Source organism: Chiloscyllium plagiosum, chromosome 33 (genome assembly GCF_004010195.1).
Source record: "Chiloscyllium plagiosum isolate BGI_BamShark_2017 chromosome 33, ASM401019v2, whole genome shotgun sequence".
Lineage (NCBI taxonomy): Eukaryota > Metazoa > Chordata > Chondrichthyes > Orectolobiformes > Hemiscylliidae > Chiloscyllium > Chiloscyllium plagiosum.
The window spans coordinates 23,715,734-23,734,320 of record NC_057742.1 but is presented as its reverse complement, the minus strand read 5'-3'; the positions used below and the strand labels follow the sequence as shown (position 1 = coordinate 23,734,320).

The 18,587-nt window shown below is 37.9% G+C and overlaps 1 protein-coding gene across 5 annotated transcripts in view; it reads right to left on the bottom strand.

The window, feature by feature from the left end:
* Window positions 1-18,587, bottom strand: part of kat7b (K(lysine) acetyltransferase 7b) — an 82,904-nt gene that overhangs the window by 3,696 nt on the left and 60,621 nt on the right. For all 5 annotated transcript variants that reach the window (XM_043675147.1, XM_043675148.1, XM_043675151.1 and 2 more), the window contains 5 exons: window positions 17,276-17,467; window positions 12,987-13,076; window positions 10,782-10,922; window positions 6,823-6,916; window positions 1,670-1,816 (listed from right to left, as the gene is read on the bottom strand). In XM_043675147.1, the coding sequence (XP_043531082.1) occupies window positions 1,670-1,816; window positions 6,823-6,916; window positions 10,782-10,922; window positions 12,987-13,076; window positions 17,276-17,467 (664 nt within the window). The remainder of the gene's footprint in view (window positions 1-1,669; window positions 1,817-6,822; window positions 6,917-10,781; window positions 10,923-12,986; window positions 13,077-17,275; window positions 17,468-18,587) is intronic.

Here is an 18,587-nt window from a genome sequence, read left to right as displayed (position 1 = left end):
TGATTCTAAAAATTTAGATCTTGACTTTCTAATCAAAATCTGCCTGTGAAAGGGCTGCTAAAGTAGCACCATGCAAGCGATAAATAAAGGTGACCTTCTATTTGAATGTATTAAAATTGCAAACTATTATCTATTACAGGCAAACTGAAAGATGCTTAGTTTCCAAGGTAAATGGCACAACTACAAGGCATGTTTTATCATATACACACAATATTTATTTTGTCCTAACATTTGTTGTATAATATAGTGCACATAGCCAGAATTTTGTTTAAATGATAACAAGGCCAAAGCACTTGCAATGTTTGCGATCGAGTGACTTTCTAGCAATGAAGGCTTGACAAAATCCCCGCCAAGTATTCATGGAAACATTTTCTCCTTCTAACAAAATACATAACTTCTGCCCTGTAAGATTTGGTCATGACCAAATACACATGTTCCAAAAGACACTCAATATTCAAAAGGGTTAATCTGTGCTGTTTTACTTCACTGATAAGTCTCATTGAAAATATACGTGCATTTTTAAAAAGAATTGCAGTTCACTGCTTTTGTGAAAGTTTACATCCAATCAAGCGAATTGTGTGTTTGAAAATTAAGTAGTTGAACTTTCAATGGCTTTGTATGGATAACTGGCACCTCCACTTGAACTACTATTGATGACACTGTGATGTAATTGATTTTCCAGCTCTTACTTTCGAAGAATAATCTTAACCATGCCAAGAAAAATAAAACACTGCATTCAAGGTAAATGTACGTTTATGCAGGTTCTATTGCTGATTCTGTGCAATTAATTAAATTCCCCAAATCAATTTGAATTCTTGTTGGAAGTCAATATATTACCCATTTTGTATATCATAAAAAATGATAACCATTAATGATGCTGTTTTCTGAAGATGGTTTATTGCATCCATAATTTCATGCACTTCTACACCTGACTAGATTCTACCTCCATGACCTCAATTTCAGCTTCCTTCTTTAAAAAAATGCCTCCAATAAGTCTCTCTGTTCCACCTTTCAATCCCTGGCCAAGAGGCAAAGTAACCAATCTGTTCCGTAGGCCTGTCAATACCACTCTTCAGCTGCTGGCAAGGAAGTGCACAACACTACAAATGAATACCTTTCTTCTGTTCATCTTCACCTTGTTCTTACCTCATACCACATATCCAAATAATAACAAAACAATGAAGAAATTGGTGGGAAAACAAAAAAAACGAAGCCCTCACTTTCTGGTACTGTACATTGTAGCAATAGCATTTTGTGGTGCTGTCTGCACATAGATCATAAGAGTCATTGATTGCCTTGTTGATTAAAGACATCAGACAGTGCACCACACTTAATTCATAGGGGAATGTGGGGTAGTATTGAATAGGCTACTTGTAACTGTAGTTGCATTGCTATTGAGTTGATCTAGTCTGAGATAGGGAGATGGGGTGTGTAGTAGAGGAGGGATGGGTGGTGCGGCGGTGCAGCTAAGACATCAAATAGTGAGTAAACCCTTTTATTTTATTACACTTGCTTTTAAGTGTTGTGAATGTAATTGGTCTATTTTTGGTAGCGATATACAACAAAAGGAAAATGTAAATGCCTGCAAAATATTTCAAACCAAACGCATAGGATCCAGACAGAAGACATTATATTAGTTACTGAAATCTAAGTTTTGATCTATTTTCACCTTTGATAGAGATTTCCTTGCCCTGAAAGTTGTGCAAATACCGTAGAAGAACTTCCTTCCAATAGCTGCGGTAGCTGATAAGCCCCAGGTCGGACAGGGGACGTTCTGGGGAACCAACTTTTTCTTCTACTTTGGACAGCAAATAGCCTTTTACAGGAAATAAATTGTTGTAAAAATGAATTCATTTAGGGAAATATGCAGTATGCTTTAAATTCTTAGCATGATTGTTACAAGCTTTTTGGGTACTGTTATCGCTCAAAGGAAGAATCTGACCACCCAGCAATTAACGGATGGCACATCTTATGTCTTTTACAAAATGTTATTGCATGTCAAAAATAATTAATCAAAATAAGTGCTATTATCTTAACTCAGCTCAAAAATCTTTATGCTAGTAAAATCAGTATATTTCTAAAACATATGAGCTATGACATTAGCGATATGTAAATGATAACAGTAATTAGTTGCCAACCTGAATTTGCAAACATACAAATTACTCAAACCAGGCCATTCAGATTCTTGAGACTGCTCTGCCATTTGGAATGATCACAGCTGATGAGGTGATTGTGACCGAATTCCATTTTCCTCCCTACTCGCTAAACCCTTTGACTCCATTGTTAGTCAAGAATCTAGCTGCCTTAAAAATGTTCAACCCTGAGTCAATTGTTCTCTGGTGCACAGAATTCACGATCCTCAGAAAACCATTCTTACTTCTTTCTTAAAATGAAGGATTCCTAATTTTTAAAAACAGTATCCCTGATTCTCATCTCTCCCATAAGAGCAACATCCTCTCACTATCTCCCCTGTTAAGTCTCCTCAATCTTTTAAGCGTTTCAATAAATTCTTCTCTCAGTCTCCTAAACTTCAACAGACAGAGGTCCCAATGGTGTTCTCCACAATGTCTTCATCTCAGCAATCAATTGAGTACACTTTTGATGAAATATTTAATGCAATTGCATCCTTTCTTAAGGAACAAGACCAAGACAGTATACAGTACTCCATATGTAGTCTCACCAATCCTTTTTACACCTGTGGAAAAATGTTCCTACCTTTCGATTACATTTCCCTTGCAATCAAAATATTCTATATGTTTTCCTAGTCACTTACTGTACCTGCATCTTAACTGCATACCTGTAGCTACAGAATTCTGCAACCTCCATTCAGATTATATCCTTCCTGCCAAAGTGGACAAGCTCACATTCTCAGCATCATAACATCATTCAGGGCAGCATGTGGCTCAGTGGTTAGCACTGCTGTGTCGCAGTGCCACAGACCCAGGTGCAATTCCATTCTTTGCATGCTCTCCTGTGTCTTGTGACTTTCCTCTGCGTGCTTTGGTTTCCTCTCACAGTCCAAAGATGTGCACATTAGGTGGATTGGTTATGCTAAATTGCCCACAGTTTCCAGGGATGTGTAGACTAGGTGGATTAGACATGGGAAATGGAAGACTATAGGGAAGAAAGGGAGGGGATGAGTTTGGGTGGGATGCTCTTCGGAGAGTTGGTGTGGACTCCATGGGCCAAGTGGCCTGCTTCCACAGTGTAGAGATTCTATAATACTCCATCTGCCAAAAGTTTGTGCACTTAACCTACGTATATCCCTTTGCAAACTCCCTTATGACCACTTCACAACTTATTTTCCTACCTATCTCAGTCACATCAACAACAATGGCAACAATACATTCACTCCCTTTGTCCAAGTAACTCTCATAGATTATTAATAATTGAGGCCTTAGCACTGATCCCTGTAGAACTCCAGTTGTTATATCTTGCAAACCTGAAAATTACCCTTTCACACCTATTTGCTGTTTACTGCTGGCTGACCAATTATTAATCCATGTCAATAGCTGGCAGCAGTCAGAGAGTAGAGATAAAGAGGTCTTTTTCAAGATGGCAGCCAGTGACTAGTGGAATTCTGTGTGGGTTCAGACCACACGTTATACATTAACGATCTGGATGAAGGAACCGAGGGCATGGCCGCTACATTAGCAGATGACACAAAAGAGGGAGAGTGGGGCACTGTGTTGGGGCAGTGAGGAAGCTGCAAAAGGACATGGACAGGCTAGGAGAGTGAATAAAAAAGTGGCAGATGGAACACAATGTGGAAAAGTGTGTGAGGTTATGCACTTTGGTGGGAAGAATAGAGATTAGGCTATTTTCTAAATGAGGAAAGGCTTTTGAAATTTAAAGCGTAAAGGGACTTGGGAGTTCAGGATCAGGATTCTCTTAAGGTTAGCATACAGGTTCAGTTGGCAGTTGGGAAGGCAAATACAATGTTAACATTCATTTCAAAAGGGCTAGAACACAAGAGCAAAAATGCACTGTTGAGGTTGTATAAAACTCCATTTTGACCGCATACAAAATATTGAGAGCAGTTTTGGATGTGCTGGCATTGGAGGGGGTTTAGAAGAAGGTACAAGAAAGATCCCAGGGATGAAGAGCTTGTTAAATGAGGAGTGAAGGACTCTGGGTCTGTATTCAAAAGGATTGGGGGGGGGGGGGAAAGAGATCTGATTGAAACTTACAGCAGACTGAGAGACCTAGATAGAGTGGATGTGGAGAAGATGTTTCTGCTAATAGGAGAGACGAGGAGCCTCAGAGTAAAGGATGCCCCTTTTTAATGGAGACAAGGAGGGATTTCTTCAACTAGTGGGTGGTTAATCTGTGAAACTGCAGAAGGCTATTGAAGATAGATAGGTTCTTGATTAATAAAGGGTTCAAGAGTTAGCGGGAGAAGGCAAGAGAATGGGGTTAAGAAACTTGTCAGCCATGATCAAATGTCAGAGCAGACTCAATAGGCTGAATGGCCTAATTTTGCTCCTTCAACTTATGGTTATCCCCACTGCATTTTGTTTTGAGATTTGGCACTTTTGATGAATTACTTCGAGAAATCCCAGTACACCACATCTACATATTATCCTTTATTATGTTGTTTTCTACTTTAATAAATTCATCATGCACTATTTCCCCTTTGCAAACCCAGGTTTTTTCTTCCCAAACACATTAAGATTTTCCAAGTGCCCAGCTATAACCTATCTAATAACAGATTCCAGCAATTTTCTATGTCAGATGTGAGGTGGAGTTTCCTGCTGTCTGGCTCCCTCCTTATTTGAATGGATGAGTTACTTTTACTAAATTCCAATCAAAGGCTCCATTTCAGGATCTACATAATTTTGGAAAATTAAAACCAATGCACCTATTGCAGCAGACAGTTTTTTTTTAGTTTTCATTCTAGGATCTTTAAATTATCAAGACCTGTGGACTTATCAGCCTTTCGTTCTAATAATTATGACCAACATATTTTAAATAGCCCACAAGGGCAGCAAAAGTGTATCCTTATTACAGGCAACATGTCTACAAAAAAATGTGGATGAAGCCACATGTAGGAATTCTGCCAATCCAAAATATTGATGATTTTCTGACCACTGCCAGACAGAAAAAAAGACAGACGGCAATTTCTGTTTTTGAGAAATCTAACTGACCTCATCACTGCAAAAATCCTCGAAGTCACAAAAATAAATAGGGCCAGGCAGATTAGCCAGAAAACCAAATAAAACTAAATATCTTATAATCCTTGTGGGGAAGAGTAATCAAGTTCAAAACTCCTCCAATTTCCTCTTTCCAAAGGTGCGAATAACAATCCTCTGCAATATATTTGTCCATCAATTATAAAGCATTTACCATCTAACCAGCTGCCAAATGCTTTTATAAATAGAAATGTATGAAGTTTCACATTCGACCAATGCAAACTAACTTCATAATCAATAAGCATGTCTATACTTCTCTTATGCTAAATGAAATTTAAATTAGCATTTAGGAGCTCATCCTGGAAGGCATTATTATTACTTCAATTTACAATTAACAATTGTAAATTACTTCAATTAACAATCATTAAGAATTCTTAATTAATTAATTGTTTGGTTATATCAAAGTTGAACCGTGCTAAGGGGAATTAGAACGAACTAATTTAAAATTAGGTGTTTGTAACAGGGAATGGGAGTTTATTCCAGAGGATTTTACAATTTTGGAACTCCGTCTTTTAAGGGAGTGGAAGACGGGTCATTGAAAATATTTAAGGCAGAAGTGAATAGATTTTTATTCAGTAATGTAATCAATGGTCATCAAGTGTAGATTAGAATGTGGAATACAAACCACAAATAGATCAGCCACGGTCTTGTTGAATGCCAGAACAGGCTCAAGAGGCCAAATGGCCTACTTTTACTTCTAATTTGTCTGCGTGTATAGGAAGCTTTAAGTCCTGTACCCATCAGGACAAGGATGCAAGAAACAGACTTGGGGGGGAAAAAACATCAATTTAGTAGGTAATTTTTGATTACTATCCAAACATTCCAATTATGAGCTAAAACAGATTCTTTAGACAATTGTGGGAAACTGAAAAAAAATTATACAATAAATTTGAAGTTACAATATGACAGTCGGCACAACCTATTAAATGCATATTCAAAAGGAAAGAAGACATATTTCTAAGTCAATTCATTGGATTAGGATTATGGGATTAGGGTTTGGTATGCTCTTCAGAGGGTTGGTGCAGACTCGATGGACTGAATGGCTACTATCTGCACCGTAGGGATTCTGTGATCCTATGACCTCCTGACATGCAGTCACTGGACAGAAGAATTGAGTCCTATCAAAGATTTCTTTCATCCTCTTCCAGTTTCATACTGTTCATGAGGTTGCTCATTATTTTAATCACAAAGCTTAAAGCTTTGCACACAACTGCCATGACACTGCTACTTGTAAATTCTGCATATGTCCTCCTCTTATTCTTTGCCCACTTCCTTGAATTAAATTTCTTCTTCATTTCATAGCACCGAGACACATGACTGACTTCAAATACATTTTTAAATCTAAATTGTTATTCAAACATTAAAAGATAAGTATTGTGCTAAATCTGAAAATTAACATGTACTCCATTCTATAAAGAGGCACAATGATCCAACAGTAATAATTATGGAGTGATGAATAAGTTCTTCGGAATTGCAAACACCCTAAACATATTCAGAAATCAATTAACAGTTTGATATACTGGGATAAGGATATGTAAAGGAGGAATCATGCAGCAAAACTACATTTAGTCAGGTCAATGTCTAGCAGTAAAGCGCCAAACAGTCACTATCATTACCTTTCGATACTTACTAAAGTCAATTAGCATTTTCCCAAAGCCTTGCCTCATATACTGTGGCATTGTTAAAATGCATGACACGTTATAGTTGAGGAATGAATTCTTCTCCTGAAATAAAAAATCATTTGGTTATATTCAGGACCGTTGACTTATGTTCAAAACAGTATTTCAACATTTTTAACCCTCTAATAAACTACCATTATGAAAGCCTCGTTAGATTCAATGATGACTCTTCATATTGACATTTTTAGGTTGTATCAATCTCATTCGACTATGTTGTTATTGCAAGCCTTCCTTTTGACAGCCTAGCACAATGATTATGAACAGTGAACCAGATAATGGCATTCCTACATAGCTGAGTAACAGAGGAGAAACTGTGGAGGAGGATGATGTTATTCAGTGTTAAGAGTTGCAGAAAGGCTGATATGGATGAGGAGCAGTACTGTACCACTGTCAAAAAAGATGTCATTGACAAATTTGATTAGTGCTGTGGTTTAGGTGGAAACCTTATCCAGAGTTTTTAAATGGATTTGTGGAAAAGATGTGCCTTGATCTGGGAGGTGTAAATACATACAAGGTCTCTGGGGTTTAGCTCTAAATTCTAGAATATTCCAGGAGTTAGCAATATCTGTTGGCAGGAAAACCTCGTGAGTACAATGAGCTGAGCAGGATGCATACATTTTGTTTTTTTTCTCTCTCTTGTATCAGGTGTTGGCAATACCGGTAAGGTTCTGTGTTGACCATCCCTCATTGCCCTGAGATGATGGTGCATTTCCTTTCAAACCTATGCAGTATATGATTCTGACCATTTTGAAGGAACAGCAATATTTGCTCAAGTTAGGATAATGTGTTTTATTTGGGAAGAGGAACTTGGAAGCTAATCATATTCCCGTGAACTGACCAATCTTGCTCTCAATGGTATGGATCGAGTTATTGAGGCTGGTTGCTAGATTGTACATAATGCAACCACAGTGCACCCCAGTGGTCGAAGATGATATTGACTCCAATGATAAGCATCAAGCAAGCGGACTGCTCCATCGTCTAAGAACCTGAGCATTGTGACAGTGGCTGACATCGTGGTGCATGATATGCATCTGTCACAATCTTGATATCAGCCCTGTAGGTGAAGATGAGCTGAAGTGGGCCAGTCAACACTAGGTGCTCAACTTCTGTTATGCTTTTCGGAGAGGACGTTAATGCCCAAAATGAGGGATTCAAATATCTTGGGGGGTCAAGCAGCACGTGAGAAGCAGGAGAACTAATGTTTCAGGCATGAGCCCTTATGCACGAAACGTCGATTTTCCTGCTCCTCGGATGCTGCCTGATCTGCTGTGCTTTTCCAGCACCCCACTCTCGACTCTGATCTCCAGCATCTGCAGTCCTCACTTTCTCATATACAAATATCTTGATTCCATTCAAGGTTGGGATAAGAGATTTTGCTTTCACCTTGTAGGAGTTGGTCATTACTTGGGTTGTCAGCCAGTTTTTAAGATAGGTCAAGACATCAAGGTACTTCTGATTCAATTCTCCACTGCATGACATACTATACCATGGCCATCATACATGATGCAGCCAAACGTTCAGAATCATGGTTAATGTGGAAAAGAGAGCCTCTGAAACAGATGTCTCGCCACACCCATCAGTAACTAGAGAAAGGCTTCTAAATTGGCAACCAGTGTAAATGTCTGGCAGGATTGTGGGAGTATCAAAGATTGTACAGGTCTGTTTAGCATGGCTTTAACAGAGGATAGTTGAGGCATATCCACATTAAATCCTTTGGTCAGAATAACCAGTAAAGACTGACAGATTGTCATTTTACCCAACTGCTTTGCCAAACTAAATGGTCTGCTAAGCAATTTCTTTGGATTTAAACTAAATGGCTGAATAAGAGATCTTACAGTCAGATGAAAATACCAATATCTATGAATTATTTATCTGAAATTATTTGAAGCTTTTAGACAAAAGAAGCAAAAGTGGCAAAGCACGGGAGGATGGCTTATAGTGCTCATAAAATTTTATTGAGCATGGAACTTAACGGTAAGCCTTAGGAACTGAAGGGTGATGCAGATATGGCACTTGCAAACTAACCTATAACAATACAAAAATAGACTCATATAATCAAAGATTAAAAGAGAGTGGAGTCAACTTATTACATTACACCTTGTTCAAAACCTAATTAGACAGCAGATACTAAAGTAATTAGGAATGTACACGCTCTTTAGAAGAATGTGTTTCGCAAAATCAACAAAATATGACAGAACTGAATTATATGATTAATTTCAGACCATTACAAAATTTCTATTGGACAGCTCAGTAGCAATGATGGGGCTGAATTCACAGAATTAGCTTGACTTGATTTCTATGAAGTGTAAAAGATGCAGAATGACAAAAAATTATTGCATCTTCACACTACCCATGTTCTACCGAAGAGAAAAACAGCCCCTCGTATGTTGCTACTTAAAATCGACTTGTCAGGGATTCACTCTGAACGCATAATCCAGTAGCTTGAGACATAATTGATAGCATTCGTGCAATTATTTCCCAGGTGATTTAAATAACTGTGTAGAGTTCATTCATTCATGTATCCTGCGCACTCAATTTACACAAGGTCCCCTGGGTCAGATATACTTTGAATGAATCTTGACTATGAATCTGATATACTGTGTATCGTATGCAATAGATTCTCTGGAGCTGATAAACACAAAAAATTCAACAGCACCTCATCTCAGAATGAGGTTTGGAAGGCTTGTATGTTACAAACTAATTAAATTTACTGAAAAAATCTCCAATTTAAACTTCCTGTGGAGGTTGAGCAGTTGCTTTAGGTTTTTATAAATTCTGTGTTAGGGTTACAAATATGAAAAAGTAATTCAATATTGTAAAGTATTTTCTCAGCCATTTGCCTGATAAATAAATCTACTGTATTTAGACATCTTACAAATTGCACAAACTATTTGTCATCATTTATTACAAGAACTGAACTAAATCACAACGGAGGAACAAAATTAGTTATTAAGCTGAACAATTCTAATCTTTTTTCACATAAATCACTACCTATCACATATCTATGCACGTACATAAGGTGGATACATGCTGGCACCTCAATGACTGATATAAAATGAGCTCAGAATGTCCTCAAGTGAAACCTTTAACTTCAGAGTGGAACAAAAATATTTCTATCTATGAGAAAGAAACTAAAAGGCTGGTAGTTATTATTAAAACCAATTGTGTAGCTCATCAAATGACTGTGCAAAGGCAGATCAAACAAATATATTGGGCCTGAATTTGAACCAGGTGTGTCATGATGTGCCCTGGGGGCTGGACATTTCTCACTACTGCAAATTGAAAATAAAATTGCACCACAAATTTCTGGAATTGTGAGCGTATAAAAAAGGATCTGACTCTATTATAAATGACAGAATCTACAGTCAATGTCTTTAAGTAACAAATTCTAAGGATTCAGAAAGAAAGGAAAAGCAATAAAAAATGCAAAATCTTAACTGCAATTTAAAAAAACTCCAAAAACAAATGCAGTAACAAAACACCATAGTTTCAACTGTTCCATTTTTGGGCCAAAAAGGATAAGTAGAATTTCAAGACCGTAATCCTCACTCCTTACTGCAAGCTGAGTTTATGCAACAGTACAAACGCTTCAATGTACTGACACTCTCAAGATTCATTCAGCTCTCATGATAGCTACTGCCAAATAACACAAATGATCCAAAAATTTGCAGCATGTATCTCTTCGTAACCACCAAATTTAACTTACCTATTTATGATTAACAGTACACATTAATTTTGCTGTTATTTTGCAACAAGCTGCTTTTGCAAGCCCATTATTTGTGTAATATTTGGTAAACAATAATTTGTAGCCAAGTTTTTCAAATACTCCATACACACTGTATTAAGGAAAACATTACACTTAAACTGAGATGAGGATAGACCATGAAAATAAAACTGTAACATCCTTTACCTTGGAGAAATATCCAACAAGGTGACACCCTGTGTTATCAGCTTCTGTCATCACATAAAACAAAAATGGTTCTACATCATAATATAACGTCTTGTGGTCCAAAAATAACTTAGCCAAAAGACACAAGTTCTGGCAGTAAATCTAGAACAAAATGAAAAGAAAACATTAAAGAGATGAGTTAAAAGATATTCTTGCCCGATAAGACATCGAATACTTCTTCAGTGAGAGAGGATTAAACATTGCTTGCTGCAATTTCTTCTCCATTCCCAGAAACCATACTGAGACAATAGGCCACTGTCACTAGCATGGTTTTAATATCACACCCAAGTGGCCTTTCTACACGTGAGCTAAATATGTTCAGCATATTCAATGGATAGGGGGCACACATATACTTTTGAAATACAGATCATCAAAAATAAAACTGATTCTCATTTTCTTAGCAACAGGAACAAAGGCCAAGTACATCCTGTTGAGAATCATCAACACTAAAACCAATTAACTCAAAATAGACCAAAACTAGAATTCTCTACATTGGGCATAGCCTTTGCCGACTTATTCAGAAAGAAATCTCTAGACGTCTCACTACATGGAAGAAAACAGGTTGAAGGGTTTATCAATTATCCTTCTTTGCAAATTCACAACATCATCAAGGAAAACTTAACATTCTTTCTTGCAGGAGAAATGAATACCAATTCAACTTCACCAATATTGCAGGATTTGCAATTGTGCCTTTCTGAACCAGTTAAAAGTCAAAAGGAAACATGCCTGGCAAAATCTTGAATGAAGGAATTAATCGGCTAGAAACACACTGTCACAATTTTGAAGCTCAAGGGAACCCAGTTAACTACTTAGTTTCTGGTTTGGTACAATAAAGGACTAAGAGTAAAAAATCTGAAATACTCTAAACGCAGGGAAGGTAAATAAAGTAAGAGAGTGGAATTCTACTCCTGAGTATTAGACAAGGATGGAAACTGCAATTTCTACCTTTATTTCAATTGATTTTTGAAAGCATTCAGATGAAAGCCAAATTAAAAAAAACTGTACAGATTCGCTTCATTGGCTGCATTGAAAATTACCATCTGACTACTGGTGGAATCCCACAGATTTAGAGTGATGCATTATTTACATCCCACGGGAGTTGATGGTCAAGACAATAAATTGATTTTCTCTTTTAATGTATGTTGAGAAACAGTATAACTAGGAATGTGAGAGAGAAGATAAATATTAAAGAAATAAATTTCAGCTAAGAAAAATGTTTGTTATGGTTTGTTTTTGTTTGAAAAGTCTTCAGAAGACTTAATTTCCGATTAAAGAAATGACATCCCTATAATGTGGAGATTGACCATTATTTCTAGGTCTTTTGTCAGCTGCAGGAGGAAGGAAGCAAAGGACAGAATGGAAGACAGAGAAGGAAAAGTAATAAGGGGAAAAAATAAAATTGTTAGGTTCATCATCATTATTCTTTTAATATTTTGGAGACAATGAATTAGGTGGATACAATGTGTGATCAGAGAACTCAGCATGGTGACCTTTCTGAATACAGAACGTGATTAGTTAAATTATTTTGTGATGGCAATTGACAAAAAGCTAATGCAAAGGATAGCACTATGAAAATATACCAATATTTACTTTAGCCTCCAAAATAAGCAATGGAAGAGGGGAGGGCTTTGCTCAACATCTTTCATAACTCAGCATTTCCTTAACATTACGTTGCTCAAGTCTTGACACAGGACAAACACAACAACTGTCTGATCCAGAGGAGAAAATACCATCGTAGCCACTTAAACAGACTTTTATTTACATTTAAAACTGGAGAATTGTATGCACAGAATATATAGAATGTCTGTGATGTCTGGAATGTAAACCAATATTTCAATAGCAAAAAAAAAATTAGGAGTTTCACTCTCACTGCTTATGACACTTCAAAATCTTTCTTCAATCTCACATTACTCAATCAATCATTACTATCCAAAGTGACAATATACCCTGGAATCTGAGCAAAACGTGAACATAAAGTGGAATTGTGTTATTCCAAACATTGAAAAAAATCTACTTCAACTTTGAAGAAATGTTTAAAACCATGAGGCGGATGTAAAACAATTAAGCATTTAAAAAGCACGAGTGGTGAAATATTCGTTACAATGGAAAGAAAAACTATTTGGATCAAAAACATTTAGTGCCCGAGTAGTTTTATTTTAAAAATACCTTATTTTTCTTTCCATCCACCTCAAATACTGATATGTTTCCCTTTCTATAGATTTCATCGCCTGGGGGATGCTTCCATACACATTTTGCCTAGAAGAAAAAAAAATTAAATAACAAAAGGTATAACATTTTTATTCTTTGTCTTGAAAATTGCATTAGTTTTTTCCTTTAGAAATACTTTCCAATATACAGTGTCTTTTATTTTTCTGTATTTTTAACTGCAGACTCAAAAGGAATGGAGAAAAAAACAGGGAAGTTTGTTGAAGCTAGATGGACTACAACTGGACTACTGTGAGGTTTTATGCCCCTTACCTAAAGGAAGATATTCTAGTGTTAGATGCAGTCCAGGAAAGGCTGATACTACTGAGGGAGTATTATGATGAGAAGATTGCATAAGTTGGGCCTATTAATCATTGGAATTTAGAAGAATGGGAGGTGACCTCACTGAAGCACAAAAGATTCTTGACAAAGTGGATGTGCAAAGGCTGTTTCTCCTTGGAGAGAGAGTCTAGTATCAGAGGGCATAAATCTCACAAAAGGTGTCACCAATTTGAGACAAATATGAGCAGGAATTTCCTCACTCAGAGGACAGTGTGTCTGTGGAATTCTTTATCACAGAGAGATGCCAAGGCTGGGTTGTTAAGTTTGAGACAAACAAAATTTTAATCAGTTAGGGAATCAAGGGTTATGGAGCAACGACTGGAAAGTGGAGTTCAGGATTATCAGATTGCACTGAATGGCAAAACAGACTTTCTGGGTGAATGGCCTACTTCTGCTCCTATACCTCATGGTATATTATAATTTGAAAAGAAAAGTTTTAAGTCAAGGATTGCTGGAGGGTTGCTGCACCTTTTGAAAGCAAATAACCATATAGTCACTGCAAGCACTGTTGGTACTAACAGTAATTGAAGTTCAGTTTGCAGGTGACTTGGATCCAAATGGCTATCTACAAAAGGAGCTATGTTGGCAGTAAGTAGATGAATGATAATTGATCACTAGTCAACAGACCAATGATAAATCCTTCTGCCTGCCAACCATGGGCTTGGTTCACAGGTAGCTAAACAGCTAAGGGCTGTGAACAGGATAGGGAGAAAGTTAAAAATCACAACACCCAGGTTACAGACCAGCAGGTTTATTTGGAAGTACAAGCTTTCAAAGCGCTGCTCCTTCGTCAGGTCGCTATTGGGCTACGATCATAGGAGACAGAATTTATAGTAAAAGATCAAAGTGTCATACAAATGATGTGATGCACTGAACAAACCTAGATTGCTGTTGACTTCAATCATGTAGAATGGGGTTTCAGGTTTCGATTAATTAATATGTAAATCCCAGAACCTCTTTCAAGTCACGTTCCCGAAATAACTGAAGGTTTTATATTAAAAAAACGATGCATCTCGGCTCAGACAATGCATTAAAGGTGTGAGGTAAGAGTCTGTCTGTATCTCAACCTCAAGTCAGACTGGTTCTATTTCCAAAGTAGGAATTGATAAAATGTCACATGGACTGACTGCCCACAGATTGTATGTTTTTTGAACAAAATAGAATGTATCTGCAAATGCAAATTCACCCCACAGTCTTATACATGAGAGTGCATGCATGTGAGGGAGGGACGGGGACGAGACAGAGTGTGAGAGCGCACAGACGTATGCACAGGTGTGACAGAGTATAGCCTGTGAGAGGGTATGAACGTTACTGTGGGGTGTATGTGTGTCTGAGAGACAGCATGTGTGTATGAGAGAGGGTCTGTGTGATTGTGATCTTGTGTAAGAGTGTGTGAGTGTGTGTGTGAAGTGTATTGTGTAGTAGGGTCACCTGTAGTGCGACACAAATCCAAGAAACCCAGTTGAGACCATCCTCATGGGTACTGAACTTGGCTATCGACCTCTGCTCACCAACTTTGCGCTGTTGCGTATCCTAAAATCCGTCTTGGAGGAAGGTTACCCGAAGATCCGAGGTTGAATGTCTTTGATCGCTGAAGTGTTCTCCGACTGGGAGGGAACATCCCTGTCCGGCAATTGTTGTGCAGTGTCCATTCAGCCGTTGTAGCGTCTGCTTGGTCTCGTCAATGTACCATGCCTCGGGGCATCCTTGCCTGCAGCGTACGAGATAGACAACGTTGGCCGAGCCACATGAGTACCTGCTGCGTACATGGTGGGTGGTGTCCCCACGTGTAATGGTAGCATCCATGTTGACACACTTACACGTCTTGCAGTGGTTGCCATGAGAGGTTTATATGGTATTGTGGTCGATGTTGTCCTGAAGAATGGGCAGTTTGTTGCAAACATTGTTGTTTAAGGTTTGGCGGATGTTTAAAGGCGAGAAGTGGAGGCGTAGGAAAGATTTTGGCGAGGTGATCATTGTTCAAAAAGCATACATACAATCTGTACGCAGTCAGTCCATGCAGTATTTTATCAATTCCTACTTTGGAAATAGAATGAGTCTGACTCAAAGTTGGGATAGAGACAGACTCTGGGTGTGGAGGGGGGTAGAAAATAGTATAGGCTCGGCAGCAGCAAACATCAGAGTCCAGTAACCCAAAGCAGCTACTGTGACTCTGGATGTATGGTGAACTGGACCGTTGCCATATCTAGAGATCTTTCTCCTCAATGAGGCAAATGTAGACAACAAAACCTATCATCTGCAAAGTGCCAGCTCAGACTCTAGCTGACACAGCAAACGAAAATGAGAGGACCTGGATCACAAACCTGAGTTTAAAGTCACGATTTACCAGACAACAATAATCTCCACTTTTTGATATGCCTGTCCAACATTAGAATCACATTTAATGTCAAACATCGTGTTGCAAGTTTTACAAGTGCAGGCTGGTTGAACACAACCTTGCTTGCTGCAAACAGCTGAAGGCTTATCTTGTTTGATCAATCTGCTAAGTCTTTGGCATTAGATGTGATTTTGCAATTGGGCAATGTTTGATGAGAAAGTGAGGTCTGCAGACAATCTTGAATAAGAGAGTAAATAATGTTGACAATTGATTTAGGATTGTCAGCTGGACTCTCAGTGTGGTGCACTTGCATGTACTAGAGGGTATAGATTTAACAAAGAGGGCTATGTTCTTTGCAGGTAGAAACAAGTGTTCTCCACTGCACCTGTTAGAACTCAACAAAATGGATGACAGCCATTCCCTGGCTCATGTTTCAGTGTAATACCCCGACTAATTAGGCCTGGTTTAAAATTTCGTAAAGCTTGTCTGTTAACAGTCATTCAGCAGAATGGCAAATTTGCCATGGCAATACCTCTACTAATGAGAATCCACTTGCCAACCAATCAGAATTCTTTTCTCATGCATTACAACGTTTTTTTCCTTAAATTTGTAATTTGGCAAAATGTCTCGAGTACAAGACAAAAAGTTTAACAAAATGATTTTTTTTCAGTGAAACTCTAACTCTGCAGTTCCAAATGAATTTTTGTTATATATATTAAAAATCTACATTGTGCTGATTATTTTAAAGTCAAAGTTAATCTTAAACCAAGCCAGAAATTGACAATTAACTCATTTCTGTGCTGAAGCAGTTCTAAGCATTCATGATTACTTATGTAGGTAGCAAAAACCTTATACAACACAACATTATACTTTTGTTCTGATATATTTATAATATAGAGTTTGAGCCAACATGATTAAATAAGGAACAAAATCACAAGTTACTGGAAAAACTCAGGAAGTCAGGCAGCATCTATGGAGAGTAAACATGAACAGCATGCAGATTCCAAACGGCTTTAAAGTGCAGGGGTCAGTCTGTCTGTTGGATAGATGACAAGTAATTAGCAATTGAGGAATTAGAAAAATAAACGGATTTCCATCAGACAGAAAGACACTTGTAGCTTTTAGCAAGACTGATGCCTTCAGCCCGAAGAAAAAGACCCAATCTATGTTTCAGGCCAGTAATTTCCAACTATTTGGCTCAATACCTCAAACTGAACAGCTGCCACTATATTCCTTAGGAGATTCTGTTCAGTTTGATTCAGAAGCTAACCAGCACACACAGGGGATGTCAGAAGAAGCACTTAACTGCTAAACCATAAGTCAACCATCATCTTTACTTGCTTAGGAAATTTGATTTATACTGAAACTATGAAAACAAGAAGCTGATTATTTTATTAGAGGGCAAGTAATGGATTCTTCATTCTACTCTATTTAGATTTAATTCCTGTGCATGCTGCTACATTTCAGTCACCACCTAATCTGCCACAAAGCAGACTGCAGTTTAATTATCACAAAATTAAATCTGAACCAATTCAATTATTTTATTTGCTTCTGCAGGCAAACAACTTACCATATGCCTGCGAAGGATGGTCTGACTTTTCATGTATTTGAGACAGAACTCGCACATATATAGCCTCCCGAGACGAGCATATTCTTCAGGGTATGGAGAATGGTACCAGGTATCCAACTCGTACCGACCAAACACGATGGTCTTAATCATGTTGCTGCCTTCTGTAATTTGGCCCTGCAACCTTAACTTCTCCTAAAGTAAAGAAAGAAAATTGAAGCTGTGCATCATTGTCAAGTGCTGTCCAAGCAGTAGTCACAGTTCCCTGACAGATTAGTTACACTTTTTAATCTGGATTCAATAAAAAGTGAATTACATTTACAAATTCCACAAAATATGTTACAAGCATGCCACATCAGAGATTAGAACTAAGTGTGTCTGCATTCAGAATTTTGAATCCTTGCCTGAAGGCAGAGAAAAACAGATATTCAGCCAATTAAAGTAAAAGAAAACTGAAACAAATTCTATTATTCATTTCTAGAAACAAAGAAAATTACAACGTAAGGTTGCACTTTGTTCATTAATATTTCACCATTGCTGCCACCTAGTGTCAGTATCAAGCATTAAAGAGTTACAGGGTAAAAGTTTTTATACGTTGTCTGTCCTAAACCTCATACTATGGGAAGGCAGTTGGTAATATTGTGGGACATGAAAACAAATGCTACTTGTTCTCAAGATATAGTTTCAAATTCCACAGTAGATGGTGAAGTTTCCAATCATCTGGAATTAAAAAAGCTGGTCTAAAAATGATGTGTGATTATATCTGCCATCCTTATCTGATCTGGCTGACACAACTCGAGATCTGGGCAAAGTGAGAGTCATAGAGTCATGGAGATGTACAGCATGGAAACAGATCCTTCGGTCCAACCCGTCCATGCCGACCAAGTATCCCAACCCAATCTAATCCCACCTGCCAGCAGCCGGCCCATATCCCTCCAAACCCTTCCTATTCATATACCCATCCAAATGCCTTTTAAATGTTGCAATTGTACCAGCCTCCACCACTTCCTCTGGCAGCTCATTCCATATACGTACCACCCTCTGCGTGAAAAAGTTACCCCTTAAGTCTCTTCTTTATCTTTCCCCTCTCACCCTAAACCTATGCCCTCTTGTTCTGGACTCCCCCACCCCAGGGAAAAGACCTATCCATGCCACTCATAATTTTGTAAATCTCTAAGGTCACCCCTCAGCCTCCGACGTTCCAGGGAAAACAGCCTCATCCTTTTCAGCCTCTCCCTATAGCTCAAATTCTCCAACCCTGACAACTTCCTTGTAAATCTTTTCTGAACCCTTTCAAGTTTCACAACATCTTTCC